We start from the raw sequence: 12,274 nt of genomic DNA, 5'->3' as shown, positions 1-12,274 counted from the left end.
GTCATTGTTCCCCTTTATTTTCAGACTTTGATGCACAAATTATAGGCCAACAGGACCTCATTTGCAAATAAAAACGGCAAAGGCAACTCTTCAAAGATAAAGATGGACGACTGAAGGATACAGGGGAGGGGTCGTAGAACTTGGGACAGGAATGTTGCGGTTAGCGGCAGCATTTATAAAAGGGAGCACTGAGGGGTACTAGACTAGTGTTTGGGTGAAGGTTAGTGGTTGAGGTGTTTACAGCTGGCCACAATCAGCGATGACGATCTTGGCACTGGTCTTTCCACTGCTGGAACCATAGCTCTCCACTTTCTTGATGACATCCAAGCCTTCCACAACCTGTCCGAAGACGACGTGTTTGCCGTCCAGCCTGTGGGAAAAGAAAACATGAGGGGAGGAAAAGAAAAAAAAAAAAGGGTCAGGAAGCGGCGCTCAGCAGCATGGATCCAGCAGACATGCTCATGCACACTGCTTCTGCTCACCATGAAGTAGCTGCTGTGCAGATGAAGAACTGGGAACCATTGGTGTTGGGGCCAGCGTTGGCCATGGACAGGATGCCAGGGCCGGTGTGTTTCAGGCTGAAGTTCTCATCCTCAAACTTATTGCCATAAACAGACTTTCCACCAGTTCCATTGTGCATTGTGAAGTCGCCTCCCTGCATCCAAAGGTCTCAAGATTAGAACCAAATGGCAAAACCGACAGCGTAACCAAGATCTCAGAAGACTTCAGGGCAGGGTTTGAATGTAACTAACTCACCAGCCAATCTAGTTAATTAAGTTACCAGCAATTCAGAAATTGCTACCATCTTAAAACAGATTATCAAAAGTCACAGCAGAGATTTAAATATTAATTGTGAATAACTGAATTTGGCAGTTAGTGAACACCATGAAATAGTGAATGGAAATGCTGAACAGTGAATCTAATCACCAATATAAAAGGCAAAATCGGCATCAAAGAGTTAAACTGTTTGAATTAGTTAATTGAAAGAGAAAGGTTTGATCTTTATTTAATATGAAGCATACTCTTGATTGAAGACATGATATTGGAAAAGCAGCACAATACATAATCCTCCAGCATAAGGTTAAAGGGATAGTTCACCCAAAAATGAAAATTTTAATGTTTATCTGCTTACCCCCAAGGCATCCAAGATGTAGGACACCGTTTCTTCAGTAGAACACAAATTGTGATTTTAAACTCAAACCGTTGCAGTCTGTCAGTCATATAATGGAAGTCAATGGGCTTCACGGCTTTGATCCACCACAATGTCCAACCGTCCTGCGCGTGTTCACAACATCTGGTGTGTGACGCGTGTACGTGCTCTGGAATAGTGGACGCATGAGTGGAAGCGATCGGTCACGTGTATACATCACTCAATGGATTTTGTGAACGCGCTCAGATCAGTTGGACATTGCGGTGGATCAGAGGTAAAAAAAAAAATAAATAAATAAATAAATACCGTTCAGTTTCTAGCAGACCGATCGTTTCATGTCTTAAGACCTCAATGTATCGTCATGAGCTGCAGGGTTTAATTTGGTTTTGCCTGTGTATGTTTTTTTTGACTCCCAAAGCCATGGAGACCATTGACTGCCATTATATGACTGACAGACTGCAAAAAAAATCTTTGTGTTTTTACCGACGAAACAAAGTCACCTACATCTTGGATGCCCTGGGGGTAAGCAGATAAACATCACATTTTCATTTTTGGTTGAACTACCCCTTTAAGTCATGCACATATTTGACCCAAATTGTTAATGTAATTGAAGGGATAACTATGCAAGTGGCACAGCAGGATTTAGAATAGCCTCCAAAGTTGTATTTGGGAGCCGCCAACAGATGCAAAATTGCATCTCCATATGCGTACACTCATAGAAAAAGATCAAATTTGAAAGATCTGAGTGCTTTTTTTCCCCCCCAGTGTGTGACCCTCTTTATGCTTATTTGCAAGGCTTGTGGTTGAAGGACAACATTTATCAATCGTAACCCACCAAACAGGCTGGTAAGCTGATGTGTTACCTGCCACTGTTGATGTGTTACCTGTCCACCTGAATCTGATGGGTGTCAATTTCAGATCCGGAGTCTGTGACTAAATCTTTCATACCTGGCACATGAACTGGGGGATGACCCGATGGAAGGTGGATCCTTTGTATCCGAAGCCAGGCTGACCAGTGCACAGCTGCCTGAAGTTCTCTGTGAAGACAACAGACAGGCGATGGGCACTTCAAATCACACAAGAGGAAAATAAATCAATCAATAATAAGTATAAATACCTGCAGTTCTAGGGACCACATCAGCTCTCAGCTGTCACAAGAAACAAAAACATCACATTAAAACTCCCATTTAAAACTACTGAGGTTGCAATAAGGTGTTTAAGTGCGTGACTACGTCATTGCGTCAATGCAAGAAACCAGAAACAACCAGGTCAGCGGTTTACTGCGGCGGGGTGAAACGACCCCAGTAACGTGATATTTAGCCCCTGGAATGTGAATTATATCAGGAACCCCTCCAAAAAACATGTATTTCACCACCAAGATCACGATTGAGGTAGCTGAGTAGCAATTGGGAGGGTTTTGTGAAAACCTGGCAACCCTGACGCGCCTGTCTTCATGTGACCGCACTGCAGCTGTCCGATAATGCGGGAGACAAAACTAACGGGAGGTAACGTTATAGTGCAAGCAGCACATCATGCATGTTATTCACACTTAAAGTTAGTACTCAAATTACATATTTGGGCGCGTGTCTCCCCGAGAGCTTAGAAGAAATCCTGACCATAATGTTTTATTACATTTAGTCATTTAGCTGACGCTTTTATCCAATTATTATTATTTTATTAGACGATGAACTTGGCCGCGCAGAAATTTAATTTTACTAGCGCAGCGTGCAACATCGCTTCTCATTTAACTGGACCGCAATACTTCTCTTCAGACGAGAATAGGTCCCTCCCATCGCCCCCGCAGAACTTTCCAGAATAGCTTTCCACTCGTTTTGAACCCTGCCCAAAACCGTATTTTACACCCCAGAACGCGCTTGGGCGGGTTTTGCTGTGAAAACCTGGCAACCCTGACTCAAGACTGCAGGATGCGCACATAAAAGCGCTGAACGGGTTTTGTCGCATTCGCTGCGTCTCAGTTGCGCGTCCAGCCGAGGTTTAGTTAGAGCACGATAAAGTCGCCTTCGGGGGAATCCGGGTTAAACGAAGGAGCAGCGGCCCATTTATTCCGCTCCCGCGAGGCGTTTCCTCACGACTCTTCCCAAACCATGCGCGCGATCTCCGAGTCTAAGCATATTGTGTTCTGATAAAATACTCTTTGTACAGGAAATAAATTCTATCTTTGTTGGCAAGAATCGAGAATAAAAATAAATAAATAATAATAAGAAAAATAAATAATAATGATACACAAGCGTGCTTTAGGTGAAACGCCGGTTAACGCGGCCTAGTGCGCGGAGCATCTTTTGCTGACACCGAAATAACAATAATAGGTTTATGCAAATAAACACCTCAAAGCGACACTATGGAAATGAACAATAAGGTATAATCCTATGGATAGAATTAAAACCGTACACACTGCCAGATTCCCAAAATCAAAGTACAACGCCGCAAAACTGCACACGTGCTCTAAACAGCAGCGTGCTTTGATTAGGCTGGAGTCCTGCTTTGGTTTGCACAAGCAAGGTTAAGCGTAACGGGATCATGGGATTTGATTAATGGGCATGCAAAACACTTAAGGATATTCAAATTCAAATCACAGCGGTTTTAACACAGTAGCCTTGCGCGTGCGGAAAGGCGTTTGCACGACTTGCAAGAAAAAGTCAGTGTGTTATTACAAAGGCGCCCGCAAACTCGCGCTCCAGAGCGTGGAAAAATACAGTCTTTCCTTGCAGTGAGATTAGGAATATTGCGCGCAGTGTTACCTCTATGATCACTCTTCCGAGTGGGCTGCCGTTAGCGGTGATGTCGAAGAAAACTCTGGGCCTTGCCATGGCTTTAGCTTCTCTTGCGTTTAGAAGATGTTGGGCTGAAGTGCGTGAAACATGTAGCACTAGCTACCTTGAACCGGAGAAAAGACCGGATATCGGTGGCTAAGTTATTTAATGACTAGAGAGGGAGGTCGTGAAGCCGCGCCTGTCCAATAAGAGCGCTTCGATGCTTTGAGTGACACGTAAGTGAACCAATGAAATGGCTTTGTTAAAAACGTGCCATCAACGCGGTTTAGGAGACGCGGCGTGAAGGTTGCTTGATCATCAGAGATACTTTAAAAGGAATACTAAGGATAATCGGCCTGTAAGAGCACCCTGTGTTTGAGATTAAACTGAACACAAATGCATTAGATGGTAGTAACTGATTTTAGTCAGTGCTCGAATTGAATCAAGTCTTATGGGGGGGGGTCCCCACCATAAGATTTTTTTTTTGGTGGGGGTGGGGTTAGTCTCGCGATATACAATTTAAATACACAGTGTATTTGATCATAATATGCATAACTACATACTATTTATTAAAAACAGGCTTACATAAAAAAACAGGCTTTTGTGTTGATAAAGAATAATCAGTCCAATGTTGCATAACAAAGAGAGATTAAGCTACTATTCTTCTTACTTCAAGTAATACTGGATTTAGAGGGTGACAAAGCAGCAGACCCAAAAGGGCAACTATGGCAAATATACCAGGGGACTACATATAAGTCAATTGAAGATCCGTAAAAGCATGTGACATCAAAATACATTAAAATTTCTCAAAAACTGTATAAAATATTCAGATGGCTTTCAGACTCACTGAATGGTATTCAGATTCAGCAGTGGCACAGGAATAATAATTTCATAATGTCTCAGAAAGCAGTGATAAAGGAGCAGTCAGTAACTTCAGATGGACCCGTTTAAGGACCGTTTTATTACTTAAACAGTAGCAAAAGGATGGAAAAATGCTATCAGGCTGTAATGATACTATAGAGATGAGATCAGTATTATTCAAAGAGTGCAAGACTAGAACTGGGCAAACAGGATATAGTCTTTATAATAGTTCATAAGTTTAACATAGGCATGTCCAGGAGATTCTCAGAAGTCAACTCATTTATCCATAACAGCTCTCAAGGTAATTTCAGGAACCAGTGGGTCAAGACATAAACCAATGTTGAAAACAGATGTTTACAAATCTTTTTCAGGATTCTTTGATGAGTAGAAAGTTCAAAAGAACAGCATTTATCTAAAATAGAATGTTTTGTAACATTTTAAATGTCTTTACTGTCACTTTTGATCAATTTAATGCATCCAATCTCAACAAATTCATTAATTTCTTAAAATAAATAACACCAAAAAAAAAAAAAACTAAAATTCTAACTAAACCTAATAATATTTAGGTATCAAAAAATGTTACAAATTATATCTACAAGTGCATCTCAATAAATTAGAATGTCATGGAAAAGTTCATTTATTTCAGTAATTCAACTCAAATTGTAAAACTTGTATATTAAATAAATTCAATGCACACAGACTGAAGTAGTTTAAGTCTTTGGTTCTTTAAATTGTGAAGATTTTGGCTCACATTTAACAAAAACCCACCAATTCACTATCTCAACAAATTAGAATATGGTGACATGCCAATCAGCTAACCAACTCAAAACACCTGCTAAGGTTTCGTGAGCCTTCAAAATGGTCCCTCAGTTTGGTTCACTAGGCTACACAATCATGGGGAAGATTGCTGATCTGACAGTTGTCCAGAAGACAATCATTGACACCCTTCACAAGGAGGGTAAGCCACAAACATTCATTGCCAAAGAAGCTGGCTGTTCTCAGAGTGCTGTATCCAAGCATGTTAACTGAAAGTTGAGTGGAAGGAAAAATTGTGGAAGAAAAAGATGCACAACCAACCGAGAGAACCACAGCCTTATGAGGATTGTCAAGCGAAACCGATTCAAGAATTTGAGTGAACTTCACAAGGAATGGACTGAGGCTGGGGTCAAGGCATCAAGAGCCACCACACACAGACGTGATAAGGAATTTGGCTACAGTTGTCGTATTCCTCTTGTTAAGCCACTCCTGAGGTGTCTTACCTGGGCTAAGGAGAAGAAGAACTGGACTGTTGCCCAGTGGTCCAAAGTCCTCTTTTCAGATGAGAGCAAGGTTTGTATTTCATTTGGAAACCAAGGTCTTAGAGTCTGGAGGAAGGATGGAGAAGCTTGTAGCCCAAGTTGCTTGAAGTCCAGTGTTAAGTTCCCACAGTCTGTGATGATTTGGGGAACAATGTCATCTGCTGGTGTTGGTCCATTGTGTTTTTTGAAAGCCAAAGTCACTGCACCCGTTTACCAAGAAATTTTGGAGCACTTCATGCTTCCTTCTGCTGACCAGCTTTTTAAAGATGCTGATTTCATTTTCCAGCAGGATTTGGCACCTGCCCACACTGCCCAAAAGCACCAAAAGCTGGTTAAATGACCATGGTGTTGGTGTGCTTGACTGGCCAGCAAACTCACCAGACCTGAACCCCATACATAAACCGAGGAATATTGTCAAGAGGAAAATGAGAAACAAGAGACCAAAAAATGCAGATGAGCTGAAGGCCACTGTCAAAGAAACCTGGGCTTCCATACCAGCTCAACAAACTGATCACCTACATGCCACGCCGAATTGAGGCAGTAATTAAAGCAAAAGGAGCCCCTACCAAGTATTGAGTACATGTACAGTAAATGAACATACTTTTCAGAAGGCCAGCAATTCACTAATTTTTTTTTTTTTTAATTGGTCATATTCTAATTTGCTGAATTGGTGGGTTTTTGTTAAATGTGAGCCAAAATTATCACAATTAAAAGAACCAAAGACTTAAACCACTTAAGTCTGTGTGCACTGAATTTATTTAATACACAAGTCTCACAATTTAAGTTGAATTACTGAAATAAATGAACTTTTCCACAACATTCTAATTTATTGAAAATCAACTTCATATAAATATAAATTTCTTTCTATATAATCTATTAATCACAGAATCCTGAAAAAAAAAAAAATGTACACAACTGTTTTCAATACTGATAATATTTAGATATGTTTCTTGAGCACCAAATCAGCATATTAGAATGATTTCTGAAGAGCATGTGACACTGAAGACTGGAGTAATGATGCTGAAATTTTTTTTTACTATTGTATTATTATTATTTTAAATTGTAATAATATATCATGATATTCCTGTTTTCACTGTATTTTGGATCGAATCAATGCAGGCTTAGTGAACAGAAATGACTTTTGAACAGTAATGTATGTCCAACAGAATAATTCAAGCATTATTTACCAATGTAGTATTTATTATTTTCCCTTAAAACAACTGGATGATTGACACTTTGTGATAATGTTTGTTCCAAAAGGCTTGTTTAAATGCAAGAAACTAGTTTATTAGATATTAAAAATATAAATTGTGACAAGACAGTCAGTCAGTCTGTGTGTTAGAGTTTGGGGATTTCAGTGCAGTTAACAGTTAGATCCAGTAGGTGACGGCAAGGGACTGTTATGAGTAAGTCTGTCAGTCAGCAGACTATTCAACCATTTCAGTCCAAATGTCTGCTTTATTCAGGAACTAGCTATGGCTATCAATATGTCAATCATAGCTATTTCAAGAGTGAATCCCGCATTTATATGCCAATCTAATTCCCGAAACTTTGCAGCGTGTATGTGGCCGTTGGTCTTAGCAGCATGAAAAACAAGTTTTATACTTGGATCCCCCCGGCCCCACTTCAATTCGAGCACTGATTTTAGTACTGAAATGCAAAAGTATCTTATTGCTTGATCTGTATTTCAGGCATTATGTTTCTAGTGAAGTGGTTCAACCATTTTAAGACCCCTCATACAAGCCAGAGGTTTTCATGTTGATTACACCTGTGCACTTTAATCAAGTAAGATTATTTAATACAACCTATATAATCTTAAATCATCCTACAGCCCTTTTGTAAATGTACTAAATCCCCAATCTAGAGTCTACTAGCACAGGTTGTGTCCTCAAAAATCACATGCCATTTTGCATAATAACAGCCACAATCAAATTTTTTTTAAAACTAATGATAAATGAACAAATTCAAACATTTGAGAAGTAAATGAGTTTATTGTATGAAGCTAAACCGTTATGAGGACAGAAACTTAATCCTCCAAAAAAAAAAAAACTAAACAAACAAACAAAAAAAACCCCTAAATAAATAAAAGGATTTGCTCTCTCTTTGAAAAAGCTAAAAAGAGATAATCGGTTTCTGTTTAAAAGAGTGACCACGAAAAGGTGTAATTCTGTCTTGCTTGCCATATTAAATGTTCCTGCTGCTGGGTTGGGCTGTATGGCACACGTTATCAGATGGCAAATGAGAATTTGAGTTCCAAAGGGGTTTTTATCGGCACCAGGCTGCATCAATGATTAGCCGAGTGAGTACACAATGCCATCTACAGACAATGGTACAGAACCAGAACAGAGGCACATACATGTAAAGGTGCCACAAAAATGTCCACAGTCCCGATTTTGACACCAAGTCTTTCCTCCTCTGAATACAAAGTCATTTTTACATAAATACAATCATACAACTGCAACATCCACTTCAGAGAACTGTTTTTTCTTCTTACCAGAATACAGTGCAAAGGTACAGATAAAGTGTCTTTTTACCACTTGACAATCTTGCCCACGAATGAGACTGTAAATGTATGTGCCAAATTTCTCCCTTATTCTGAATTTTGCCCACAATTATGAATAAAGTAAAACAAAAGAGAACACAAACATACAAATTAAAGCCATAGAGCCAGTGAAAATAGGGATACCAACAACCCTACATGAAAGCTTAGGGAAACGTCTCTTAATAGTGAGTTTGGAAGCTACTGACGGCGACTACTGTATGAGGAAGTTTTTAACAGGATTGGAGCTGTGCTTTGGTTGAAATTATATTAGAGGTCTATTCAAAACAACATTTGTGCTGTTATTTATGCTTAAGCAAGAGAATTTTCATCTCTTGTGGTTTATCATTTGGTGTTGTTGAACTGGGCAACAGTGGTGACGAAGGCTTGAAATTAACATTATTAACTAAAAAAAAAAAATAGTGATTTGATGCTGGAGAGAGTGAGTCTAGGACGGAGAGTGTTTTGCAAACCTGAACACATTGGATAAACTGTATCGCTATTCTTAGTGTATTTGGTTGCCGGGTGAATGGGGTGTTTCTGAGATTTCGTTTTCTTTGTGGACTGAAAGACCGGTTTAGACGTGGTCTTTGAAGGCGTCCAGGTTGAAGGCAGTGTCGAGGAAACGCTTCAGCTCCAGAAGATGGGTGTTCTTGTTTCCCGTGGCCGGGGCGGAGGCAGGCTCACGTCCGGCATACCTGCACACAGAAGGACAGAGTGAGGACTGGCAAAAATATAGAGCAGCTGAAGCGTCTCGGCTCTATATAAGACGGCGACAGTTTACCACACAGGCTTGGCACGGTTGATGGTGGTGCGCATGCGGGGCTTGACGTAGTCGTAGTATCCCTGGTTCTTATGCTCCTCTTGACACCAGACCAGGTCAGCATTGGGATATTTCTCAGTCTCAGCCTTCACCAGGTCAAACGGGAAAGGAGAGAGCTGTGGAGGAGCGAGAGAGAGAATCAGACCATCACACAAGAATGAGAGAAAGCAAGCATTGCTGATGTTCTACTGAAGACGGTGGTACCTGCTCAATGCGAGTGATGGCCACAGAGTCATCCATGTTGCGTGCTTTGCGTTCACGCGTGAGCTCGTAATAGACCTTTCCTGTGCAGAAGACGATGCGCTTCACCTCTGAGGGGTTTTGAGTTACCAGTCCATCATCTGGGATCACGCGCTGGAAATGAGTGCCTGAAGAGACACACGTCGTTTATTTACAGGTTGTTTTATGCACGTGTTTTGTTGCTGTTATGTCATATTCATTGTGTACTCCATGTTGAATTAGTGTTAACTGGTATTTATTAGAGAAAATTTAATTCCCAGTGCCCACAGACTTACAGATTATGAAATGTACTGTTGGTTACATTTACTTGTGAAAAATTCTATAATAGAATAACAAAATCAAAAAGTATAAATCTGTTTGATTTTACAGGTCATTTTTTAAAATTAAGTTCAAATTATATTTTCAAATTGATTTATTTTTAAATTATTTGTGTCAATTATTTTTATTAAATATTGTATGTATGCATCTATGTGTAGATACATGTATGTGCTTCTGTGTATATATATTTATATATATATATATATATATATATTTTATATATATTATATAGATATATATATATATATATATATATATATATACACACACACACACACACACACACACACACCACTATATATATTTGCTGGCATGAGGATTAATAAAATTACTGTTTATTTTGTAATATATTTGTAGATATGAATCTTTATTTTATTTATATTTATTTGTTGTTTGTTCATATGTTTGGTTTGCTGGCATGGGGGTTGGAGGATTAACAGTGCTGTTTGTTCTGTAAAATGCAAAAAGCTTTAAATGAAAAAAATAAATAAAATAAAAATAAAAATAAATAAATAAATATTCCCTTTGAAACACAGCAACTAACAAACAAACCGTTTCTGACCTGGTAGCATCTGGTCAAAGTTAGACTTGGCCTCCGGATGACGCAGCAGAGACTTGGGAGTGAAGACAATAAGCTAAAAACAAGAAAATGAATAAATCAGTTAAAATTTCAAATCATTCAAGTACCAATAATGCATTTGACCATGACCAGATGCTCTCAGACAGCTGAACTCACAGGTTTCCTGAAGGGAAGAAGGATCTGCCTCCTTATTACATGGAAATAGTTGGCGGGATTTGAACAGTTTACGACAATCCAGTTGCAGTCATACAGCTGACGCACCTCAAAGTCATCAGTGACTTTCTGCAGCCAAAATAAAAGGTGATATACTGATATATCCATTCTGGTGAATGTCTATGAAATCTTTGTTTATATCAACACCGTATTAACGTTTAGAGACATTAGGCAGACAGTCTTACAGGATTAAAGTCAGGGTCATCATTGCACATCTGCAGGAAGCGCTCTGGACGGGCAGATGAGTGTTCGGGACCCTGTGAAGGAACAAAACAAATCCAAATCCATTTACAGCCAGTACACAGAGTAGTGTGAAGAGAGAAAAGTGGCATGAATTGTGGGTAATAATAGCCTTACCATGCCCTCCATGCCATGTGGCAGCAGTAAGACAATGCCGTTCTGCCGGACCCATTTAGCTTGGCCAGGGCAGATGAACTGGTCAATAATACACTGAGCAGTGTTATGGAAGTCTCCAAACTGGGCCTCCCACAGAACCAGAGCATTAGGACTGGCCATAGCAAAGCCCAACTCAAAACCTAAAGAAAACCACACCGAATGAAAGAAAACAGGGAAGTTTCCATCAGCGTCCTCTACCTTTCATTTAAGTGCAGAGATGGTTTTAACATGTACTGCGAGCGTCTGAATACCTAGTACCCCGTACTCCGACAGAGAGCTGTTGCAGACAGTGTACGGGGCTTGGTTAGGGGATACGTGGTTCATGGGAATGCAGGTCCTCTTGTCTACATTCTGATCATGGAGAACATGGTGACGGTGACTGCAAATGGAGCAAACAACAGGTCAGTGACCTCTTACTGAGATCCAAAAATAATGCTGCATTTGAAAGTGTGGCTCAAATAAAAATGAAATGTGCAGACGTTACTACCCAACTACATTTTAGATTCATAATTATATGATTATGATTATTTGTCTATACCTGAAGGTTCCTCTCTCCACATCTTGGCCACTGAGACGCACATGGGTGCCCTCCTTGAGCAGAGAGCCAAAGGCCATGTACTCTCCCAGAGCCCAGTCCACGGTCCTGTTCTTGATCATTTCAGCACGGCCCTTCAGAATACGACTCAGACCTGTAGGTTAAGGGAAGATGAGTATTACAGTAACAGAATGCATGAAATGTGTGCATATTTATGTACTATTTTGTAGGTCTAGTGCACCTCCATGAATTGTGAAGTCCTCCACAGGTACTGATGACGCCACTTGTCCGATGTGGGACAGCTCCTCCTCTGGCAGACCAGTGGATGGGCAGCTCATACTCTTGGGCTGACCCTCCAGTGTGAAAAAACCTGCACACCAAACACAATGACTGTGCTGTTAGATCTAGAAACACATGAAGCAGCAGCAAAATGCTATACATTTTTAAATTAGTCTTGCTTAGTCAGAGGTTTTGACTTCACAACATAAAGTCTGGCACATACTGCAACTTATTCTGAACCACCCACTTCCAGATGGTCACAGGAAGATGC

The 12,274-nt window shown here is 40.1% G+C and overlaps 2 protein-coding genes across 5 annotated transcripts in view; both read right to left on the bottom strand.

The window, feature by feature from the left end:
• The window catches only part of LOC122145949 (peptidyl-prolyl cis-trans isomerase-like), a 4,124-nt gene extending 11 nt beyond the window's left edge, over nucleotides 1-4,113 (bottom strand). The window contains exons 1-5 of the mRNA XM_042762704.1: nucleotides 3,910-4,113; nucleotides 2,268-2,298; nucleotides 2,099-2,187; nucleotides 483-655; nucleotides 1-370 (exon numbers count right to left, since the gene is read on the bottom strand). The exon at nucleotides 1-370 is cut by the window's left edge and continues 11 nt beyond it. Coding sequence (XP_042618638.1) covers nucleotides 238-370; nucleotides 483-655; nucleotides 2,099-2,187; nucleotides 2,268-2,298; nucleotides 3,910-3,978 — 495 coding nt within the window. The 5' untranslated portion in view covers nucleotides 3,979-4,113 and the 3' untranslated portion in view covers nucleotides 1-237. The remainder of the gene's footprint in view (nucleotides 371-482; nucleotides 656-2,098; nucleotides 2,188-2,267; nucleotides 2,299-3,909) is intronic.
• A 3,938-nt stretch (nucleotides 4,114-8,051) lies between these two features.
• The window catches only part of LOC109107634 (2-oxoglutarate dehydrogenase, mitochondrial-like), a 31,730-nt gene continuing 27,507 nt past the window's right edge, over nucleotides 8,052-12,274 (bottom strand). For 3 of the 4 annotated variants that reach the window (XM_042762701.1, XM_042762702.1, XM_042762700.1), the window contains 10 exons: nucleotides 11,966-12,094; nucleotides 11,728-11,878; nucleotides 11,441-11,568; nucleotides 11,151-11,329; nucleotides 10,979-11,050; nucleotides 10,737-10,862; nucleotides 10,563-10,635; nucleotides 9,647-9,810; nucleotides 9,404-9,558; nucleotides 8,052-9,317 (listed from right to left, as the gene is read on the bottom strand). In XM_042762701.1, the coding sequence (XP_042618635.1) occupies nucleotides 9,197-9,317; nucleotides 9,404-9,558; nucleotides 9,647-9,810; nucleotides 10,563-10,635; nucleotides 10,737-10,862; nucleotides 10,979-11,050; nucleotides 11,151-11,329; nucleotides 11,441-11,568; nucleotides 11,728-11,878; nucleotides 11,966-12,094 (1,298 nt within the window). In that variant the 3' untranslated portion in view covers nucleotides 8,052-9,196. Of the gene's footprint in view, nucleotides 9,318-9,403; nucleotides 9,559-9,646; nucleotides 9,811-10,562; nucleotides 10,636-10,736; nucleotides 10,863-10,978; nucleotides 11,051-11,150; nucleotides 11,330-11,440; nucleotides 11,569-11,727; nucleotides 11,879-11,965; nucleotides 12,095-12,274 lie in introns of those variants that run through there. The other variant, XR_006160680.1, reaches the window with a different exon arrangement.

This window comes from Cyprinus carpio, chromosome A8, assembly GCF_018340385.1.
Source record: "Cyprinus carpio isolate SPL01 chromosome A8, ASM1834038v1, whole genome shotgun sequence".
Classification (NCBI taxonomy): domain Eukaryota; kingdom Metazoa; phylum Chordata; class Actinopteri; order Cypriniformes; family Cyprinidae; genus Cyprinus; species Cyprinus carpio.
This window is presented reverse-complemented; position numbering and strand designations above follow the sequence as displayed.